The 22,700-nt window shown below is 43.6% G+C and overlaps 1 protein-coding gene and 1 pseudogene across 1 annotated transcript in view; both read left to right on the forward strand.

The window, feature by feature from the left end:
- Positions 1 to 2,384: 2,384 nt before the first annotated feature.
- On the forward strand, positions 2,385 to 4,677 carry LOC120619601 (glutathione S-transferase Mu 1-like; annotated as a pseudogene).
- Positions 4,678 to 10,702: 6,025 nt separating this feature from the next.
- KCNK13 (potassium two pore domain channel subfamily K member 13) overlaps positions 10,703 to 22,700 on the forward strand; it is an 80,335-nt gene continuing 68,337 nt past the window's right edge. The window contains exon 1 of the mRNA XM_039884007.1: positions 10,703 to 11,113. Within this exon, the coding sequence (XP_039739941.1) occupies positions 10,774 to 11,113 (340 nt within the window). The 5' untranslated portion in view covers positions 10,703 to 10,773. The remainder of the gene's footprint in view (positions 11,114 to 22,700) is intronic.

Here is a 22,700-nt window from a genome sequence, read left to right on the forward strand (position 1 = left end):
CTTTTATAGTTACAGAAACCAGATTAATTAGGCTTAAGCAATGAAAGAGACGTTAACGTTAAGTCCAGCAAATACTGGAGCCGGAGGATCGCAATGTACCTGGGCTGATCTCCAAGTCTCAGCTCTGCTTTCTGGAATACAGACGTCATTCCCAAGCAAGCCCTGTCCACCTGGAGGCTGAAATTCCCTGCCACACCAATCCCCGGCATCAGGGTCCCGTATTACTTCCAGCTTGTCATTCCAGAGAAAAAATACTTCTTTCCCAGTAGCTCCGGCAAGTCCCTCGATGCACCTGATTGTCCAGCTTGAGCCACATGTCCACCCCTGATGCAAGCAGTACAGATCACGGGACAGCCCCTCGTCAGGAGGGGCCGGGTGCGGAATCTCCAAAGACAAGCGGGAAAACGCCTGAGGTTCATTCTGCAGCAAGAAGCATCTCTAGGTAAACTCTCAATACTGTGCCACATCCTTCAATAATGTGTACAGGCATGCGGATTTTATTTAAAAGCAAAAGAAAACCAAGAAGGACATTTTAAAATTCAAGTTTCACGAAAAGCTCCATAAATAAGTGAACCCTTGTACTCTGTTCTGGAAAAGAGACTTCAAACTGCAGGTCACAACCCTTCAGTGAATCATGAAATAAATTTAGGGGGTCGTGACCAGCACTTTTAAATGAAATATAGAAAATGTCTGTGTGTAACACAAAGTGAGGTCATTTTTGTTTCAGTTTATATGAGCGTGTTCAGGGTTACAGTATGAAATGTATTCCTTCCCAGGTTTGCTCGTTCAGCTACCCTAAATGAAGACAAGTGGTCACTTGGGTAACCGCTAGAGATTTGACTAAAGCCGGAGAGGTGACTCAGCTCCAAGGGACTCGGGACTCAGAGCTGTCAGGTCCCAGATCTGTGCCCTCCGCACTGAGACCTCAGGCAAGTCGTTTGATGCTTCTGAGTCCTCATTTTCTCCCCTGTTAAGTGAGGCTACTACTTATCCTTCCTGCCTCAATGGCTTGATGTAAGAATCAAACGAAATGGTGCTCATGAGCATTGGGAAGCACTACATAATTGTACATTGCAATGATTCTTATTCTAGGTAAATGAAAGTGCCTGGAGCTGGTGGTCTCTCCGCGGCACTTAGAGAATTCAAGTGTAGAAAATAAAGCCCATGCCTTTGGAAAAGTGAGCGTTTTCTCACAAGTTTGGCTTCCACACTACTAACTGCAGGTTCTTTTCAGAAGACGGTGGTAGATTTACAAGTCCTGGCTGCAGCACAGTGGCCAGTGGCCTCAACTCCACAGGAAGGGGCTGTGTTCACAGGGACGTCTTCAGCTTAGGCCCAGTCTCTGAAACGCCCTGAATGACTGCACAGCTGACCTGCATGCCTCCCACCCCGGAAGTACTGGATCCATGCTGCCTGCTGCTTCCAGGAGAGAGGGGGTCCTCATGGTGGTTGAGTGAGACTGGGGAGTCCGTGTTCATGTGAACCCCAGGGGTGAGTGGACACTTCACCCCTGGAAGGAAGTCCATTTTACAAATGAAGAAACGGGCTCAAAGAGGCATGCGAAACCTACCGCATGTTGCGTTCTTCTTGAAGATCATGAGAGCAAGCACCTGCTCCCAGATACCGTAACAGGCTCAGGAAACGAGCATCTTTATTGCGCTTGGACTAGCAGAATCTGGACCGTGGGGTCTCAATGAGCCACTTAACATCATTCTAGAAACGACTTTAAAACACTTCGGAAGAGCCCAGCCCAAGCTTTGGTCCCACACACTCCACGTGTCCATTCCTTTCTCCTCTGGCACTCGAAGACACACTTGGCAGTGGCTAGTCTCTCCCCCGGTCTCTAATTCCTGTTCTTGGAGCCGTACCCTGGCTCTTGACCAAAGCAGAACTGGGAAGCCTTAAAAATAAGGCACGGGGAGAGGGGATTGGCTGCATGAGGGAACTTTGGGGGTGATGGAAATGTTCCTATCATGATTGTGGCATTGGTTACATTTTATGAAACTCTTTGAATTATAGTCACCAAATTGGTAACTTTTATTATATGTAAATTATATTAAGTCCTCACTTAACGTCATTAATAGGTAATGGGACTTAAAGCAAAACGATGTATAACAAAAGCAATTTTATCATAGGTTAATTGATATAAACAGGAGTAAAGTTCCTGTGGCATCTCATTAACATTCAAACAAAATGGTGTTATTTGAGGATCTGCTGTATATATTGCTCAATAAAGCTGATTTTTTTTTAAATGTATGGTTTGAATATGTACATTCACTGTATGTAAATTCTACATCCAAAGAAAACTAACTTGTTGAACTGTAATGATATACATACTGAAGGATCTCGGGACACGTGTATTGATGTCTGCAGTTTATTTTGAAATGCATTAAAATAAGGTGTATTAATGGGTGGTTAGATACATGATAAAGCAAACAGGAAGATTTAAGTGTACCAACAAGACTGCCACTGTAGAATTCTTTTAACTTTAGCATACGTTTGAAATTTTCATTGTAAAATGCTGTGGGGAAAACCAAGTAACACAGGTTTCTGGCAGTGCCGAATAGTTCCTACTGAACCAGCTCGTTCACAAATCAAACATATAAGCTCTGGGAAACAAAGTCTTTAAGATCCAGCTGCTTAAAGGTACTGAAAGTGACCAAAAGCAAGAAGAAACTGGAAGGGAGTCAGTATATGAAGAAAGGCACCACAGAGGGGCAGTTTCCTATTTACCACTTTAGGCCTGAGGTCACGTCTCAGTCTGCACCAAGCAAAGCAGGTAAACCTCCTGTGGAAAATCTGCAGTCTTACTGGCTTGACCATCCAGAGTACAAGGTTTGAAGCGACCACAGCCTTTGAGAGTGGAGAAGGGAATAACAACAGAGCCAGAGAGTGGATTCTCAAAATTCTGTATGTAAACTCTACTCAAATCTCTGGCTGACCGCTGAATCATGCATGCACAGCCAATGCTAAAAGAACGGAACTAAAATTTGAGCTACTTCCTAGTACAGGGAGACAGTTTTGCCGTTGAGTTCAGTCAAGTGGACTACCCGTTTAAAAATAATTATTTTCATTGGAACATAACAATCCAGAGTTTCTATATTATAAATTATACATCAATTATAATGTCTAGAATGTAACCCAAAATTACTCAATATACAAATAATAAAAACAGCTTATTCTCAAAAGAAAAGCAAAGGAGAGTAATTTTTAAGTCTAGCTCCACAAAAGCCCGTCCACTCAGCAAAATCAGTACCATGGCCATAACTTTTAGTTACTGGGACATCTGTGGGCTGACTCATGCCATCTGCCCGCTTCTGGAGTACACAGACTCACACTATGAGGAGAAATACATGAAGGGGGGATACTCCTGACTATGACAGAAGCCAGTAGCTGAGTGAAAAATTCAAGCTGGTGCTGGACTCTTCCAGTCTGCCCTACTTAATTGTTGGGGCTCACAGGCTCACCCAGGGCAATGCCATCCTTCGCTACATTGCTCATAGGCACAACCTATGTGGGGAGAGGGAAGAGAAGATTCACATGGACATTTTGGAGAACAAGGTTCTGAACATCCAAATGTCCCTGGTCAGGGTCTGCTATAGCCCTGACTGGGAAACCGAAGCCTGAGTCCTTGAAGGCGTGGCCTGAAAAGATGAAGCTGCTTCAGGTTCTGGGGAAGAGGTCTTGGTCTGCAGGGGACACGCTCACTTATGTGGATTTCTTGGCTTATGACATCCTAGACCTACACCATATATTTGAACCCAAGTGCCTGGACACATTCACAGACCTGAAGGACTTTGTGGTCCACTTCGAGGGACCGAAGAAGATCCCTGCCTCCGTGCAGTCCAGCTGCTTCCTCCCGGGTCCTCTGTTTCTAAAGACTGCAGTGTGGGGCAACAACTAGGTCCTTGTACAGCCATGATTTTGGAGCAAGAAGTACTACGAGCCCCGGAGAACACATGGGGCTCCCTGTACCTCTAGAACCTGCTGTCTTTTTTCTTCTTTTCACTCGCTTCTCCCCCAGATGCCTTACTGGCCCCCTTACTGTCCTCCCAACACTTTTCCATCTGGGCCCTGTAAAGCTCAGTTGCCCGCTTTTCTTCAGTAGCGTTCCTACCTCCACCCACATTAACCCTCTTGCAATGAAGCCAACCAGACCAACCTTCCTTTCAGTGGTTGCTCTGCTCTGAGGAATCTGACCGGACCCCTGGCCTGTAGGGCTCAGCCCTAAGCTCCCAGCACTGCCCCGAAGACCAGCATTGGCCTGGCGTGCAGGCCCCACTTCCACATCACAGTCCTTGCCCGGTCCTCCCTGATCCCAGGTAAAGCCGTAATCATGCCTGCTTATTTTTCTTTCCCTCTTGGACAATGGACTCAGGACTGTGTTGGGTGTCGGAGTGTCCATTTTCTCTTGTCTGTAGAGGCTGGGTAATCATAGTGGTGATGGTGGTGCTGGTGTGTGTGTTTGGTGGCAGGGAAGGGGGCAGGTAGGATTATAAAGTTTCTTGTTCATTTCTATCTCTACTTCATGTACCTTGTGCCTCAGCCTGGGGTCTCTAGAGAAGAGGGGGCCTTCTGTGCCTGGGTCCCTCCTTAATTCAGCATTCATGGAATGCCTCCTGTGAGCTTGTAGTACTCTGTCATGGTCCAGGAGGCTCTCAGGTGATAGGGAAGTGGGTAGAGCAGTCCACTGAAAGTGTGGGATCCTGGCAGACTACCTTCTGTCATCTTCTGTTGGAACCATTTTCTGCTATAGATGCCCTTCCTCTGTGCTTCTTACAATATATCTCAATAAACACATCCCACTGTAAGAAAAAAGAAAAAAGAAAAAAAAAAGGGAAAGCAAGGGAAACCACCTCCAGGAATTTCTAGTCAAAGATTTTAAAGCAGTCATTAAAATTACGTTCAGGGGTATAAAAAAGATTTTCATAGTGAATAAAAAGACAGTGAACCTCAGCAGATTAATGGAAATTATTTTTAAAGAACGAAATGGAATTTTTAGAACTGGAAAGTATAATAAGCTCACTAGATGAGCTTAATAGAAGGGAGATTACAGAGGGGTCAGAGAGCTTGTAGACAGGTCAGGAGAAATTATCCAATCTGAAGAACAAAAAGAAAACATTGAAAATAAATTGGGGGGTTGGGGAGCCTAGAGACATGGGATAATATCAAAAAGTTTAACTTACATGTAATTGGAATCCTAGGAGATGAGAACATAAGGTGCAGAGAAAACATTTGAAGAAATAATAGCTAAAAAATTTCCTAAATTTGGTGACAAATTTACAGATTCAAGAAGTTCAGTGAATAAGCGGCAGGATTAATACAAAGAAAATGCCAGAGGTGCATCACAGTCAAACTACTAACGACCGAACTGCAAGAGAAAATCTTAAAAGCAGCTGGAGGAAGCTGGGAGCAGTGATTCCAGTGGCTGCTGACCTCTCCTCAGGAACATGGGACGCCGGAAGGCAGAACAGCAACATCGTCAGTGTGCTGGGAGAAAAAGTCACCTCAGTGAAAATATTCTTCACAAATAAGGATGAAACAACCACATTTTCAGATAAAAGAAAACTGAGAATCTGCAGATCTGCACTACAAGAAATGCCGAAGGAAATTCTTCAAGCTGAAGGGAGTATACCAGAGAAAAACTCGTTATTCAGTAAGGAAGGAAAACCACTGGAAACAGCAGATGTCTGCGTAAACATAAAAGACTACCTTTTTCTTTCTCTTTAAGAATATATATTACTGTTTAAGAAGCAAAAAAAAAAAAAATTGTATTGTGCATTTTAGCATATGTCGATGTGATCTGAATGACAACCATGGCATAATAGATGTAGAGAAACTGGGATATAAACCTGTACAGTCGCAAGCTTTCTCTATTTTACACAAAGTCATACAATATTAACTCTTAGAGCACTATGAAAAGTTAATCCCTAGAGCAGCCACTTAAAAAGTAACGCAAAGAGACAGAGCTAAAAAGTCAAGAAAGTGGAATTCTAAAACTTTTTCAGTTATTCCAGAGGATGGGAAAGGAAGAACAGGAACAAGAAGCAGTGGGGACAAATAAAGCAAATGGTCAAAGGGCAGACCTAAATCCAGTCATATACATCACTACCTGTAAATGGTCTCAACCTATGCTAAGATGGTAGACACATTTCAAGTGCTCAATAGTCACCATATTAGACTACTGTAGTATGAACCACCTTGACCTAATTGACATTTATAAAGCACTACACCCAAGAACTGCAGAAGACGTGTTCAAGTGCATGTGGTACATTCGCTAAGATCAGCCATATGCTGGACCATAAAACAGGTCTCAGTGAGACATTAAATGTGGTTCTCTGGCCACATTGACAATGTTAGAAATAAATAATTTGTCTAAAAAAAAACATTTTTGGAAGTTAAGCAACATACTGCTTAATAATTTATGGGTAAGAAAAGAAAAAGATTTTAAACAAAAATGATAAGAGAACATATCAAATATTTCAGGATACAGTTATCACAGAGATAACAGGGAAACTTATAGCTAACATTAGAAAAGAAGAAAGGTCTAAAATCAGTTATGTAAGTGTCCACTGTAAGAATCTGGAAAAAGAAGCAACCCAAAAGGAAGTAGAAGAACGAAAATAATAGTAGAACTCTCAAGTGGAATCTATCCCCAAACTGCAAAGTTGGCTTAAGGTTAGAAAAGCAATCAATGAAATGCAACATATTAACAAAGGAGAAAACCATATGATCGTTGCACTAGATGCAGAGAAAACATTTGACAATTCAGTACTCGTTCATGTTTTTTTTTTTAACTCAAAACTAGAAACAAAAGGATACTTTCTTAACCAGATAAAGGGTATCTATGAAAATCCCACAGTTAACATCATATTTAATGGTGAAAAACTAAAGACTTTTCCCTAAGATCATGAACAAGACAAGGATATCTGCTTCCACCTACCTATTTTATTCAACATTATACTGAGGTCCTAGCCATTGCAGTAAGATAAGAACAAGAAAAATAAATATCAGAAATAAGCAAAATTTTATTTCAGATGACATGAATATTTTCATAGAAAATCCTAAAAGAATCAACTACAACTAATCAGTGATTTTAGCAAGGTTTTAGGAATCAAGTTAATTTGCAAAAATTATTCATATTTATATATCCTCCAGCAAACACTTGGAAAGGGAAATCTTGATGTTTTACTTACAATAGCATCAAAAAACAAAATACTTTAGGATGAAAGTACAAAAGATGTACAAGACTCTACATGAAAATTTGCTAAGAAGACAAATAAATGGATATGCCTAAATCATGAATTAAGATGTCAGTTCTCTCCAAATAGATCCAACACAATGCTAATCATGACCCAACAAGGCTTTTTCTGATGAAATTAACAAGCTGATTCTACAATTTTTTTTAATGAACATGTAAAGGTCTTGTAATAGCCAAAGAAAATCTTAATAAAGAAGAGCAGAGTTGGAAAACATACACTTCCTGACTTCAAGACTTGCTATAAAGCTACAATCTAAATACTGTGCTGTTAGCATAAGGATGGACATATAATGAGCAATATACAGATATCTAAAATAAGTTCACTCATTTTATCTTTTCAGAAAATGGCACTGGGATAACTGGATATCCACATGGACAAAATGAACCTCGACTCTTACCTATACAGAAACAAACTTAAAATGAATCATAGACCCAAATATAAAGGCTGAAACTAAAATCTCTAGGGAAAAAGAAAAAACATTACTTCCCTTGAGGGAAGTAATGATCTTTTAGGACACAAAGCACAACAAACAAAAGAAATTGGGCTTTACCAAAATCAAAAACATATCCATCAGAAAACATCTTTAAGAAACAGGCAAGCCAGAAACTAGTAGAATATATTTGCAAGATATTTATCCGAGAAAGGAGTAACCTCCTGGATATATAAAGAACCTCCATAACTCAGTAAAAAAAAAAAAAAGCACTTTCCACTCCACATCCACCAGTGTGTTTAAAGTTAAAATGATACTGTCAAATGTTCACAAGGATGTGGAACATCTGGTACTATTGTACATGGTTGATACAGCTACAGAAAAATGTTGAGCAGTTTCTTATAAAATTAAATTCACACCTACCCTATTCCAGCAATTCTACTCCTATTTACCCAATAGATTAAGAAAACATACATCCACAAATACTTGCACAAGAACATTTCTAAGTTACCTAAGACAGCCACAGTTTTCTGACAGCCCTGGTTTCTATCAATAGAATAAATAAAACTTTGATATAGTCAAACAGTAAAAAAAAAAACCAGTAGTCAACAAGGTACAAATTATTCTAAGACATACCATGGATGGATGTCAAAAACAATGCTTTTACACGAAAGTGTACATTTATATGAAGATCTAAAACAGGCAAAAGTAAGTGCTATAAAGGCAAAATGAATCGTTGTTAGAAAAAAAATTAAGAACGGCGACTTTCTCTGTAGGAATGTGAGCGGGGATTTGCTGGGAAGGGACATGGTAACTGACTTATTGGTGATATTTGGTTGATAGGTAGGCCTTTAATTTGCAAAGGTGTATGCATTTGTCAAAACTAATGGTTTGCTTAAGACTTGTGCATTTCATTGTATGTAAATTTTACCCCAAAAGAAAACTACTGAACTCTAGTTAATGATATGCAGGGAGAAGTAATGGTGATCCCTACAGCTTACTTTGAAATGTATTTAAACCAGATAGGTTGATGGATGGAAAGAGGGTTGGATGAATATATAATACACGAGTAAAATGTTCATTTGTAGAATCTGGTATCTGGGTGTTCACTTTTCAATGATTTCAACTTTATGTTTGACATTTTTCATAATAAAATGGTGGGGGTAGTGGGCAGGCCCCACTCAGGGTGTATACAGGTGCCTGCATACGCACTACCCCCTAATGCTCTTGCCCCACCCCCAATAGGCTAGGTAAAAGAGGGGCATTCGGGTCTGCATAATGGAGCTGAGAGGAATGCTAGCAGCATCAGGGCTTCTGATGCCAGGTTATTGGAATCCAGAGCTGTGTGGTTTTTCATTCTGTGCTCCTGGGGAGTGTAGGTGGGTGGGTGGGCTTTAAGCCTGGGACCACTCTCTCGGGGGGCGAGGAAATTCTACCTAGTTCGAAGATGCCCATGCATCCATTCCTTTACGAATCCGTATTCACTCCCACATTCCAGGGGGCTGGTGATTCCGAGGGGCAGTGTGTAGATGGGTGCACAGGTTAGGGGCGAGCTGTGGCTGAAGGGGACAGAGCGCCCTCTTCTGGCCGGAGAAGGGCGCACACAGCCCGCTAAGCACCTGACCCGCCTCTTCAGCACCCACTCCCCGGATCTGCGCGCCCGGGGCGGGAGCACCGCAGCCCCCTGAGAGCCCGCCGAAAGCCTGGCATCTGCGGGCGGAGACTGGCGTTGGGGGCGGCTCCGGGGGCGGGGGACCGAGTGGAGTCGCTTCCTCAGACAGCCGCTGGGCTCCACCTGTTGCAGCGCCGGAACGCGCGGGCCAGGCAAGGCAAAGCCCGGCGTGGACCTCTGCTCCCCGCGTCTCTCTGTAGGGCAGGGCCGCGGCAAGGAGGGGACCTGGGGACAGTCCCAGCGGAGGTGGCGCTCCCGGGGAGGTGAGCTTCGAGTGTGGCCGCGGGTCTCTGAAGGGCGGGGTCTCGGGGAGCGGGCTCGGCGGTTTGTTGGGGAGCCTTGCCGCTGGTCTGTTTCGGGTGGGGGAGAGCACTCCGCGCGGAGCTCTGTCCGCGCACAGTCTCGAGCGCACCGAGGCAGCCAAGCCTCGGCGGAGGGAGTGGCACCCTTGGCTCACCCTCTCCTGGCCGCGGGGCCCCACCAGTCCCCTGTTCTTGGCAGCTTCCAGCTGGGGCTGGCTCGCGGTGCCCAGCGAAGCCGACACGTGGGGGAAGGAGACGCCACGGCGCAGGAACCAGAGGCCAAGGGCGTTCTGGTCCCGGCCAGGCAAAGGAGGCTGCTCGGGGGAGATGCCCCTAACGTCCTTCGCTCCCCCAGTCCAACCTCCCCCTCTGGTCTCCTCCTCTAGCCTCTCCGCCCGCTGGATGCGGCGCAGTGAGGGCGCCCGCAGGGAGGTCGAAACGCGTGAACACCGCTCCGCACCGGCGCTCTGTCGGGGCGCTCGCCTGGGACCTGCGCCAGCCTCTGAGCCCCGGCAGCCCGGCCGGTGACCCGAGGGCTCCGAGGGTCCAAGCGACGCCTCGTGGGGGGACGCAGCACGGCGGGTCCACCTGACGAGGCTCCCCTGCAAAGCCTGTCGACTGAAACCCTGCGTCCTAGACGGAGTCCGCGGGGCTCCGCTTACCCACGCGACCCCAGGCCACAGACCTTCGCTGCGGACACGCCACGCCCCCTCCCGGATCCGAGCGGGCCCGGGCGCCGAAGTCCAAGCGGCGCCCGCATCCCGGCGCCAAGCGGAGGAGGACTGTGCGCCCGAGCACTCGGACCTGCAGCGTTTAGGAGAACTCCAGAGCGGGCGGGGATGGCGACGAAAAGGCGGATTTGAAACCCGGAGTCAAGGCGGACGTGGGGTGTTGGCTCCACAGGAGCGGCCGAGGCCGCGGCCCGGGGAGCAGCGCGGCCGGGGGCAGCGCCCAGCGGCCATGGGCGAGCCGGCCGTCGGTGGTCCCGCGGCGGGCTGAGCGCCCGGCCGGGCCCCGACCTCCCAAGGTGGGGGTAGGTGGGTCCCGGGCGGGGGTCCGCCCCCGGTCACGGCCGTCCGGCGAGTGGCTGCCCCCGGGGGCCTGGCCATGGCTGGCCGGGGTTGCGGCTGCAGCTGCGGCTCGGGCCACCTGAACGAGGACAACGCGCGTTTCCTGCTGCTGGCCGCGCTCATCGTGCTCTACCTGCTGGGCGGCGCCGCCGTCTTCTCCGCGCTGGAGCTGGCGCACGAGCTCCAGGCCAAGCAGCGCTGGGAGGAGCGCCTGGCCACCTTCAGCCGCCGCCACAACCTGAGCCGCGACGAGCTGCGCGACTTTCTCCGCCACTACGAGGAGGCCACCGAGGCCGGCATCCGCGTGGACAACGCTCGCCAGCGGTGGGACTTCACCGGCGCCTTCTACTTCGTGGGAACGGTCGTGTCCACCATAGGTAAGTGAGCCCCACCGGGGCGGAGGGGCTGCAGAACGCGCTGGCATTTCCCTGGCTGGGCGCTCCAAGGCCGATACCGCGCTTCTCCACCTTGGGTTCCTAACCTCCGCGCTCAGCCAGCCGCACAGTTGTGAGCTGTTGCTAACCAACAGGTGATACTGCCTTCCACTTCTCCAAATGTGGTCCGCGGACCAGCTGCATTAGTATCACTTGGGAGCTTTTACAAATGCAAAGTCCAGCACCCCCCGCCCCCACCATCTCCTGAGTCTGAATCTGAAGTTAACAAAGTCCCCCGCGGACTTGAATGATCCTTAAGTAAGAGATGCTCCGTTCAATGTTCAGTCTCGTTAAGGAGACATTGCTTGAGTTCCTGGGACTTTAGGGGAAAAAGCTTACAAAGTTCCTGGGAGAGGAACCTATACACGTTTACTGAGTTAGTAGCGTGCCAGGCACTGGTCAGAGCGGGAAACAGATTTTGAAGGAGCCTTTCCTTGACTTCAAACTTACAGAGAGAGAAGCCGATTGAATACCAGGTTGGACATTAGGAGGCATAAAAGCTAATGAGGATGGAAACTTTCCTACCAGGAAGAATCAGGGGAGAAGTGACCTCGGGGCTAAACCAGTTAGTGTTAGGCATGGTTTGGGTTTGGGGACTGAAAGGGGTTTGCATTCTGGGGGAGGAGAGAATTGCCCCATGGATCTAGAGAGTAGTGGAAGGAAGGCTCAGAAGGTCTCCAAACAAAGGGAATGGAGGGGTCCTTTACGGTCAGACTAAGGAGCTAGAACTTACCTAGAAGCAGTTGGGAGCCACTGAGAGTTTTTGAGCAAGAGCGTGGCATGGCTACAGTCAGTTATTCCCAGTTATGCCTTTATTCCCAGCAGAAGGAAAACGTTCAAAGTCTTTGCACCACACACCCCTGAAGATCGTTCACCCTTGAAACATAATCGAGGGTTGAGGGGGTTGGGGAAGATGTGGAAATGCTGAAGAGGAGGGGGCTTTGAAAGGCTGTGCTGACAGGGTGTGGCTCCTAGCTGCCAGGCTCTGGGCACAGTAACAGGGCACACAACACCAGACGCTCAGAGGGCAAGTTCTCTGCGACTGTGGCTCCTGTGCTTGCAAGAGAGCTTGTCAGCAAGGCTAGGTGACAAGGCGCACTTCCCCGAAGCTCCCACACATGGTTGTCTTGGGTAGACATTCTGCCAAAAGAAAGAGCACGAAGTACAACAGATCAGCCTCAGACCTGATTTGTCAAGAAGGATTTCCCAAGCCCAGGGCTTCAGTTGGTGAGTAGGAGGCAAGGCGGAGAGGACTGGCTTGATTAGGGACACACGGGCTATATCCGAAGTGCTTTGTCCTCAACTGCCCTACTCACAACCTCCACCCCATCCCATCCCAGTGGCCCTGCCCATCAGCAGGCCATTACAACACCACAGTACCTGGGTACCTGGCAGGAAAAGCTGGCATGGCATCCTCCATGATGACCAGAACACGGGGCCCTGAGGCGGACAGAGAAGTGATCCCCTCCACAGTTCTCTTCCCCACCCCCCGTTCCCTGCCTGACTCTCTTAGCAGAATTCCCTAAGTTCTTGATTGTGTCGCCTCAGAAGATAGTTCCGGAATTTCTATGTAAGGAGGACAAGGGATGAACAAACAGGGAACTCACCTGGAATCTACTATGTTTGCATAGCAAATAGAGTTTTGATTTAGGTTCGAAATTTATGTGGGGTGGTTTTGATGGGTGATCAGGGGGTAAATTCTCCCCCATCACCACCACCACGAATACACCCCATGGACACAGGGATAGGAGGGAACAGAGTGTGTTTAGACACTGATGAACATAGATGCTGTAGGAATCAAGAATGTCATGGATGGGTGGGCATGTAAGAGGCACGGATATAATAATCTAATCTGGTGGAATAGAAGGAAACCTGGACCAAGGGTCTGAAGTTAGAGCTGTTGGTCCTGCCTCTGTAACTTGGGCAAGTGTCTTAACTGCTCTCAGCCCCGTCCTTCTCATCTGAGATGTCTACGGCGTTCACCTTGGTATCTGGCATACTGTAGCTGTTCAGTCGAGATTAGTCCTGTCTCCTGCCCATTCCCTCCCCTACAGTACAAAGCACTATATAAGTAGGGGCTCATTTTTACTTTCTCATTTCTAACATTTTAAATTATTTTATTAATTGCTGATGTAATAACAGCACTTGCTACCCTTTATTAGGATACATATTAGGCATATACTGTGATTATTATGTAAATATGTGATGCAGCTTAATACAGTTCACACAGTTTCAAGTGACGCATCTTCATGAGGTCGTGTGATAATTCCCATTTTATAGATGAGGAAACTAAAGCCTCATGTTCTTTGTAAAATAAAGTATAAAGAAAAAAGTTAAACCATCTGTAATGACATCACTCCAAGTTAACCATTGTTAACATTTTGGTGCATTTCTTCCTGTTCTTTTTTTTCCCTATGCAAACCCATACATATGTATGTATTTTTTAAAATTGGAATCATAAAATACAAGAACCATTTATATCTTGTATTTTAATCATAACATTATATGATGGTGTTTTTCTTCTAGAAATTAGTTCCACTGTGCTTTATTCTGCAAAGACTCTGAGATAACAGACAACAAGAAAGCACACAGTAAAATAATCATAAAATATAACTAAAACTGCCAGACCAGGGAAAAGAACAGAAATATGGGAAGCAAAAGAATGTAGGAAGTTGTAAGAGAAGAGCTTCATCTTAGTTTAGGTTTCCTCAGAAGGCGACCTGGGCAAGTACAGGTGAAGGAGGAAGGGAAGTAATTGAACACAGGTGTGGAATTAGGCAGGAACCGTGGTGGGCAGCTGGGGCAGGCAAACCTCAGATATTGCGGGTTTGGTTCCAGGCCACCGTGACATAGCGAATAGTATCGCAATAAAGAGAGTCATAATTGTTTTGCTGATAGAGGGTCTTCCCTTCCATTTGTAAAAAAAACACAACACCTGTAAAACACGATAAAGCAAAGCACAGTAAAATGAGGTACGCTTGTACCTAAATCCCAAGTGGAAACTTGAAAACAACGCAAAGCTCATGACCCAGAATTATTTCAGGCAAGACAGCTAAGGTATTTATACACCCACACCTGTCACTAATTGGTTAAAAGTTGCTTGGTGGGTGGGGGAAGCACAAGGTTATAATTCACAAGTGCTTCTGGCCTGATTTTTCATAGACAGCCCAAGGGTAGCCCACTGACAAAGATATAGGCACTGACCATTTGAAAAGGGGATTCTCAGGGGTGTGCATCAGGCATCGAGGATAACTATTCAAGTTCCAAATTGGGTTGCGAACTCCATAGCAGAGCCATAACCCACCCTGGAATTCTTATTATCAGAGAAAAGGAAACAAACTCCAGTGCCTAATCCTCAGAACTGTTTCTGCCTTGGGATTTTATATGAGAAACATTGCATAGAACAGTGTGAGTTGTTCACAAAGAACATTTTCCTGGAAAATGCAATTGAAGATTTCACGCAACTGTTGCCCAGCCAAGACTTGATTTAAAAGAGCAGAGTGGAAAACAGATTGGCAGTTTCTCAAACAGTTAAACATTAGAATCTGATCCAGCAAGTCCACTCCTAGGGAATAGCTTCAAAGGAATTGAAAGCAGAGACGCAAATGGGTATTTGTACACCCACGTTCACTGCAGCGTTATTCACAGTTCCCAGAAGATGGAATCAAACCAAGTGTCCATCAAATGATGAATGAATAAACAAAATGTGGTACTTACATACAATGGAATACTATTCTGCCATAAAAAGGAATCACTTTTTGATGTATGCTATAAGGTGGATGGACTTTGAAAACTTGACACTTAGTGGAATAAGCCAGACACAGAAGGACAAATATTATATAATTCCACTTATATGAGAAACCTAGAACAGGCAGATTCTGTAAGGATGGAAGTAGAATAGAAATTACCAGGGGCTGGGGGAAGAAGAGATGGATTGTTTAATGGGTATACATTTTTGTTGGGGATGATAAGAAACTGTTGGGTATACATAATGGTGATGATTATATAACAGTGTGAATGCGTTTAATGCCATTTAGTTGTACACGTATGAATGCTCAAAATGATAAATATTATGTATGTTTTACCGCAATTTCAAAAATCAGAGCAGACTATTAAAGCACAGCTCAGGGATGTTGATTCTGAAAGAGGCTGGTGATCAGACTTGAAGCGAGAATAATTTTGAAGTACTCAGACAAGTAGATTGACAGCTTATCCTGTATATGATTTTCTATAAATATCTTTTCTCTCAAATATGCTTTTGTTAGGAGTTTGTTTCTATGTTTGCCTATGTATAACTCAGCTTCTTTCCAAAAAGGATTTGAGGTCATTTGCATCTAATATGGTCAGGCTAGGCTTAGGCTTTGGGTTACCCCCAAATCTCAGTAGCTTAACACGCAAAGCCCACTTGGGCACCGTGACTCCCCAGGGCAGTTGTCTCTTGTGTGAGCCCAGCATTCCAGGCTTCTTTAATTTCATGGCTCCCCTTTGTCAGCTGGTGCTTTCAGGACTGCCCAGGAAGGCAAAGAAGGTGCTGAAGAGTGGAGTACCAGCAATTAAGTGGCCACCAACTGGAAATGATACAAGTCACCTCCACACACATTTCATTGGCCAGATCAAGTCATATGGCCACACCCAACTTCAAGGGCCTAGGGAACTACATCCCTCCCATGTATAACACAAAGGAAAGTCACCTCTCTCCTCCTCTCCTCGTCTCTCTCATCTCAAAGGCGTTCTGGAGACTTTTATTCCTAAACGCTTCTCCAAATCCTCTCAGCCCTCTCTGTCCTCCTGCCTCTCCTCATCCCTCAACCCCCTCTCTCTGTCCTCCGTTATCACGATTGACTTAACCTCTCCACCTTCTTTAAGCTTTCTCTCATGCAGCCTGTGCCTGCTTTGTCCATAGTAAAGGACATAGCTCTGGGAGCTGACCCAGCGAACTGCAGTCTTTTCCCTTAGGAGTGAGGGAGGTTATGATCATCAGTATATGGGTGACTTTATACATGGGGACACTCTCAACCCGTAGAGGGGGATGTCATTGTGTTTGGACCTAGAGGCACATGGTCCTGCTGAGACACACCTACCTGGTCAGGAGGCCTCACCATTGTTACACGGCTCCCCCATCTCCCTCCGGCCTTCTGCCTCCTTCAGTTCAGTCTGTCTGAATTGTCAGGCGTGATTACACTTTTCCGAAATGCCACACCTTCCTTTGGCCGGAGAGCCATCTTTAGAAGCCTCAGTAAGTGTTCAGATGTTATTGTTCCCATTCTCAGATCAACCCCCAACATCGCTTCTACCGTCACCCCTCCTTGGAGAGGAAAACCTATGGCCAGTGAGCCCAGGGGTCAGAGGTCGATGAATAGGAGTGTAACTGGAGGAGTGGGATATCAGGGGACAGTGGGGCCTGTGCCCGGAGAGGGCAGCCCCACCACAGGCATTCCGATTCTAATTGCAAAACAACATTGTCCTGGCCAGACAGGTCTGATGATAGCAGAACTGGAGTTCGAGTCCCCGAGTTAGGGCTTCGATCATCTGTGAGCTCCAGGCTTCTCGCCCTTTGGGAGTGAGAAGGACAAGAAACTTAACTCTTCTCAATCAGTAGCTGCACCTTGATTTTTTTTTCAGTTCACTTAGTACCCATCTGTGCAGGATGCTGGGTCACCACCGAAGGTGAACCAAATGTACGTGCTGTGTCATATTGTACCCACTAATTTCTAAAAGGAGCTAAGGACAGTTACATTCTCTTAACTCTTATCCTCATGTCTTCACATGGGTGTTGTAATTCGTCGTACATACTGTTCTGCTTTTTTCTTTCCTTTTACATTATTTCCTATACACTTTTTCAAGAATTTCATGTGTTCCTATTAATATGGAATAGTTTATTTAAGTAACCTCAAATTTTAGATTTGGGGGTTATATGTGATTTTTTAACTCATATATATACACACAAATTATATATATAATGTATGAAGTTTATTGAGTGCTCCCCATGGGTTAAACCTGGTACACATCTATACATATGTTTAATTCTTATAACAACCCCATGAGGGTAGGGACTATTAATATTCTCATGTTACAGATCCTGAGCCTCAGAGAGCTTGCATGCGATGTCCGGTTACTCCGCTGGCAGTAGTATGGAGCCTCCTTTCAAAGCTCACACTTTGAACCCCCCTCCTTTGCCATTTTTCTTTCTTTGCATCTTTTTTTGTGAGAAGAGTTACCAGCTAAAGGACCATAACCTCATTTTTTCCGTTGTGGTGGTCCTTAGGTGACTTGGGATAATGTAAGAAGACAGAGATGGTCCAGTTAGCAGAATCTCAGGACCTCTTTGATATTGTAACATCTACAATTCCATGGGTGAAAACCTTGGGTGGTGTTCTGCCTGATGACCAGGGGATCATAGAATGATAACTTATACCTCTTGTTACAGTATTTCACAGTCCTCTCAAAGTTGTGACCTTCCTCCCATCACCGTGACAACTAATATGCCCGTCCCCGGGCCCTTCATTTCCAATTCAGATATATTTGATCCCAGAAGTTAATTCCTGATTCTGCCTATGAGCTCTTGTTGGCACCAAAGTTATCTGCATTTTGGGTTTTGCATTGTTTTAAGCATCCGATGGAGACCACAAGGCATTCATCCTACCAATCATCCAGGGCAGTGGTTTTCAAACTGTGCTCCAAAGAGTTCTTGAGTTTCACTGTGGTATCTTAAGGGCTCTCTCAAGGGCCAGCGGGACCCCTCAAGTTCTTATCCCTGTTTAATATATTTATATATATCCAAAATTTTATCTTATTATATCACCTTTTTGTTGACTATTAAATTTTTTGGCATATAGAACAGATTTTTTTTATATAACCAAATACATTCATTTTGCTTGCAATTTTTCTTTCTATGGTTTTTTATGAACTCAGGTATTCTCCACGGTTGAGATAAATATTCTTGCAACTTCTTTGGTTAGCTCTAACTCGTCTCAATTTTTTTTCAAAAAGACTGCTTTTTAAATGGTTTTATGTGATTGGCTATATAATTATGCTTTGATTTATTTCTAAAATTATCACATCATGATTTGAGAATACATTTTCCAGAATTCTCTTTTCTATTTGAATTTCTCTTTGTCTGCTGTTATCTGTATCTATTTCATCTGGGTTTTCTCTTATGTGATAGAGTTTTGAAGCAGGAGGGAACATAATCTCCAAACAAACTCCAAACTGGGTAAACATACCCAAAATAACATTTCAGTTGTGTGTTTCAGGGCATAGAAATTTAGTGTTATTGATTTCATCGCTTGTGTAACTTTTATTATTGTTTTATTAATACCTTTTATTTTTACTTTTTCGTACTTTATATGCTAACATCTTTTTTAAACTTACATATAAATTCCTGCAACACATTGACAGATATTTGCTGACTTTAGATCATCTCTCCAGTTGTAATTTTTAGCAATTTTTTTTAGGTAAACCACTTAAAGCATTTTATATTCTTATTTTTTAAATCAGGTTTAAACTTCTCTCTTTGTAGGAGAATTTCGCACATTTAATATTTGGTTTCCTATATATTATCTTTTTTCGTTCTGTACTCACATTTTTCTATTCTCTTTTCAATTCTGTAACTTCTATTACAGTAGATTGGGTATCTTTTTTGTCATTTTCAGTGTGATCGGAATGAAATTTATCTAAACTTCCTGCAGCTAAAAGACAATTTTTGCCATTATTTTTCATGTTTATAAACAAAATTAAGATCCCTTTCTCTGGATAGTATAGAGTCCTGTGCCTTTGGGTTCAGCCCCACTCCCTCATTCCCTCCAACCCTTCCCCCCGCCCCACCGGCTGCTGGTTGTTGCATCTTGTTCTCTGGAAATGCTTTTCGAGATTACATTTTTTCATCTTAGAACCTGCGTTGTGTCCTCACACCTGATAACCGAGAGCATGTCACCTCCACAACCTTTTTCTCTCTAGTGATCTTAGCATTTCTCTTTTTGGTATCTTCCTCTTCATTTTGGTTCCATTCTTCTTATGCCTCTGGACATTTAGGTTTTGGTTGATAATTTACTTAACATTATTGCATTTTCTCAAGCCTTGCTTCTGCTTTCAAAAGCAAGATAATTAACCTTCAAGAGAATCACTTTCCTATGTGGTCTGAAAATAATGTCCCACTTAACACTGAGTGGAGAGGAAAAAAAGAAAGGAAACAGTAGCGTCTGTCACCAGCTTCCTCTGTGCTTTGTGCTCCTGGCTTCTCTTACTCCTAAGTCTGCACCTCTTTTTATGAGCACTTCAGTCTCGAGGCTATATTATTCCTTCCTGTTGCCGGTACTACTGTTTCTTTGTCTCAGTCTTTAAAAAGGAAAAGAAAGTGACAGATATATCAACAACAGATTGCATTGGGCAGGTGTTGCAGAAAACTGCAGTGGCAATGTCTTCAGCACTAGAAGTTTACTTTTCCCACTTGCTGAAATTGAGAGGTCTGCAGCCCAGGGCCACCAGTGTCCCAGGGCTTTTTGTCTTTCTGCTCCGGCAGGCTTAGATGGTGGCTTTCTCCCTTGTGCTTATAGAACAGCTTCTCCAGTTCCAGACATTGCCACCAGCACCAAGGCAGGAAGAAAGAGAAAAGACAAAGATATATCCCTTGGATGCTGTCCCTCAAAAAGAACTTTCTCAGAGGCCTCCACTTCTGTTTATATCTCATTGGCCACAATATGTCAGAATGTCCTCGCCCCGGTCTGCATGGAAGTGCATCACTACCGAGAACACAATTAAGGTTCTTTTACTGAAGCTGAAGAGAAGGGACAGTGTTGTGTGGCAACAATACTGTATCTTCTGAAAAAATACTGTCTGGGCATCTTTTAGGATTATTTCGAGAGGTAGTTTATGAGTAGTTAATGTCTTAAAGTTTTTTCGATCCTGGCAATTTTTCTTCAAGTGTTCTCTTAATGATCCTTGCTTTTTAGTTTATCTTGGCACCCTTATTAGTCTCAGTTTGGATATTCCTGTTTCTCAAAGTCTATCAGGTACTTTTGCTTTGCTTTCATTTAATGCCATATCTTGGATTTGATTCTCCATTTATCTTTCAGCTCACTAATTCTTTGTTCCATTGTCTGATTACTGTCTGCTGATTTTAACTATATTTCCAGAAGATATTTATTAAGGATCTACTATGTGTCAGGCACTGGTATAAATATAGGAAGTTTCTCTGCCATTTTCCTGTTATCTTTCTTTCTTATCATCTTAATAGTTCTTGATTTATAATTTCCTTTATTTTAAACATCCTCAGGACTTATTTATTTTATAATTGGAAGTTTGTGCCTTTTTACCACCTTCACCCATTTCACTCACCTCCCCGCCTTCCCTTGTTCTGCCAACCACAAATCCTTTCTCTGTATCTATAAGTTCAGTTTTTTTTTAAGATTCCACATATAAGTGAGATTATAGGTATTTGTCTTTGTCTGACTTATTTCACTTAGCATAATGCCCTCAAGATCTAGCCATCTTGTCACAAATGGTAGGGTTCCCTTCTTTTTATGGCTGAATAATATTCTACATTGTATATATGTGTATGTATTTATATGTATGTGTATACGTACACATTTTACATCTGTAGATGAGCACTTAGGTTGTTTCCATGTATTGGCTATTGTAAATAATGCTACAACATACATGGGGGTGTAGATCTCTTTTCAAGCTTAGTGTTTTTGTTTCCTTCAGGTAAATACTCAGAAGTAGAAATGTTGGATCGTATGGTAGTTCTGTTTTCAATTTTGTGGGGAACCTCATACTGTTTGCCATAGTGGCTGCAACCATTTACATTCCCACCAGCAGTGCACAAGGGTTCTCTTTTCTCTACATCTTTACCAATGCTTGTTATCTTGTCTTTCTGATAATAGCCATTGTAACAGGTGTGAGGCAATGTTTCGTTGTGGCTTTGATTTGCATTTCCCTGATTAGTGGTATCGAGCACCTGTTCATGTATTGTCGGCCATCTGTCTTCTTTAGAAAAATGTCTGTTCAGATCCTCTGCCCATTTTGTTATTTATTTATTTGTTTGTTTGTTTATTGATTTTGACTTTATTTATTTTTTAAACATTTTATTTTTTAATTTTCCTTCTCCTCTCTCCCTCCTCCCTTCTGATAACCACTAGTCCATTGTCCATGTTTATGAGTCTCTATTTGTTTGTCCTGATCGTTTGTTACTTTTAGGTTTATATCCCACACATGCGATATCATGTGATTTTCAACCTTTTCTGTCTGGCTTATTTTGCTTAGTATGATTATTTGAAGGTCCATCCATGTTGTTGCAAATGGCAGTATTTCATCTCTTCTTATGGCTGAGTAATATTCCATTGTATATATATACCACAGCTTCTTTAGCCAATCATCTGTCATAGGACACTTCAGTTGCTTCCATGTCCTGGCCACTGTGAATAATGCTGCTATGAACATCGGTGTGCAAATATCTTTTTGAATATGAGTTTTCAAGTCTTTGGGGTAAATACCCAGTAAAAAGATTGCTGGATCATATGGTAGGTCAATTCTTAGTCTTTTGAGGAGCCTCCATATCGCTTTCCATAGTAGTTGTACCAATTTGCAGTCCTACCAGCAGTGTATGAGGGTTCCTTTTTCTCCGCATCCTCTCCAACATTTGTTATTACTTGTCCTGTTGATTATAGCCATTCTAACAGGTGTGAGATGGTATCTCATTGTGGTTTTGATTTGCATTTCCCTAATAGCTGGCGATGTTGAGCATCTTTTCATACATTTGTTGGCCATTTGTATGTCCTCTAGGGAGAAGTGTCTCTTCAGGTCCTCTGCTTATTTTTTGATTGGATTGTTTGTTTGTTTTTGTTGTTATCGAGTCATATGAGTTCTTTGTTCTTTGTATATTTTGAATATTAGGCCCTTATCAGAGGTGTTGCTTGCAAATATATTTTCCCATTTGGATGGTTGTCTCTTTACCTTGTTGATGGTTTTTTTTGCTGAGCAGAAGCTTTTTAGTTTGATGTAGTCCCATTTATTTATTTTTGCTCTTACCTTTGAGGTCAAATTCATAAAATCCTCTTTAAGCCCAAGGTCCTTGAGGTTAGTTCCTATGTTTTCTTCTATACATTTTATTGTTTCAGGTCTTATATGCAGGTCCTTAATCCATTTTGAGTTAATTTTGGTGTGTGGTGATAGGCAACAGTCTAGTTTCATTCTTTTGCCTCTACCCATTCTGTAATCAGATTGTTTGTAGGTTTTTTGGTTTTTTGTTTTGTTTTATTTTGGGTTTTTTTGCTATTGACTTGTGTGAATTCTTTATATATTTTGGATTTTAATGCCTTATCAGGTATGTGATTTACAAATATTTTCTCCCATTTGGTAGGTTGCCTTTTAATTTTGTTGATGGTTTCATTTGTCGTACGGAAGCTTTTTCGTTTGATGTAGTCCCACATGTTTATTTTTGCTTTTGTTGCCTTCGCTTTTGGTGATTTATAATTCTTTTCTCTCTGAAAGTAGATTTTCTTCATTCAATCTTATACATTTGTGAAGTTTTTCT

Source organism: Pteropus medius, unplaced genomic scaffold, assembly GCF_902729225.1.
Source record: "Pteropus medius unplaced genomic scaffold, Ma_sr-lr_union100, whole genome shotgun sequence".
NCBI classification, from domain to species: domain Eukaryota; kingdom Metazoa; phylum Chordata; class Mammalia; order Chiroptera; family Pteropodidae; genus Pteropus; species Pteropus medius.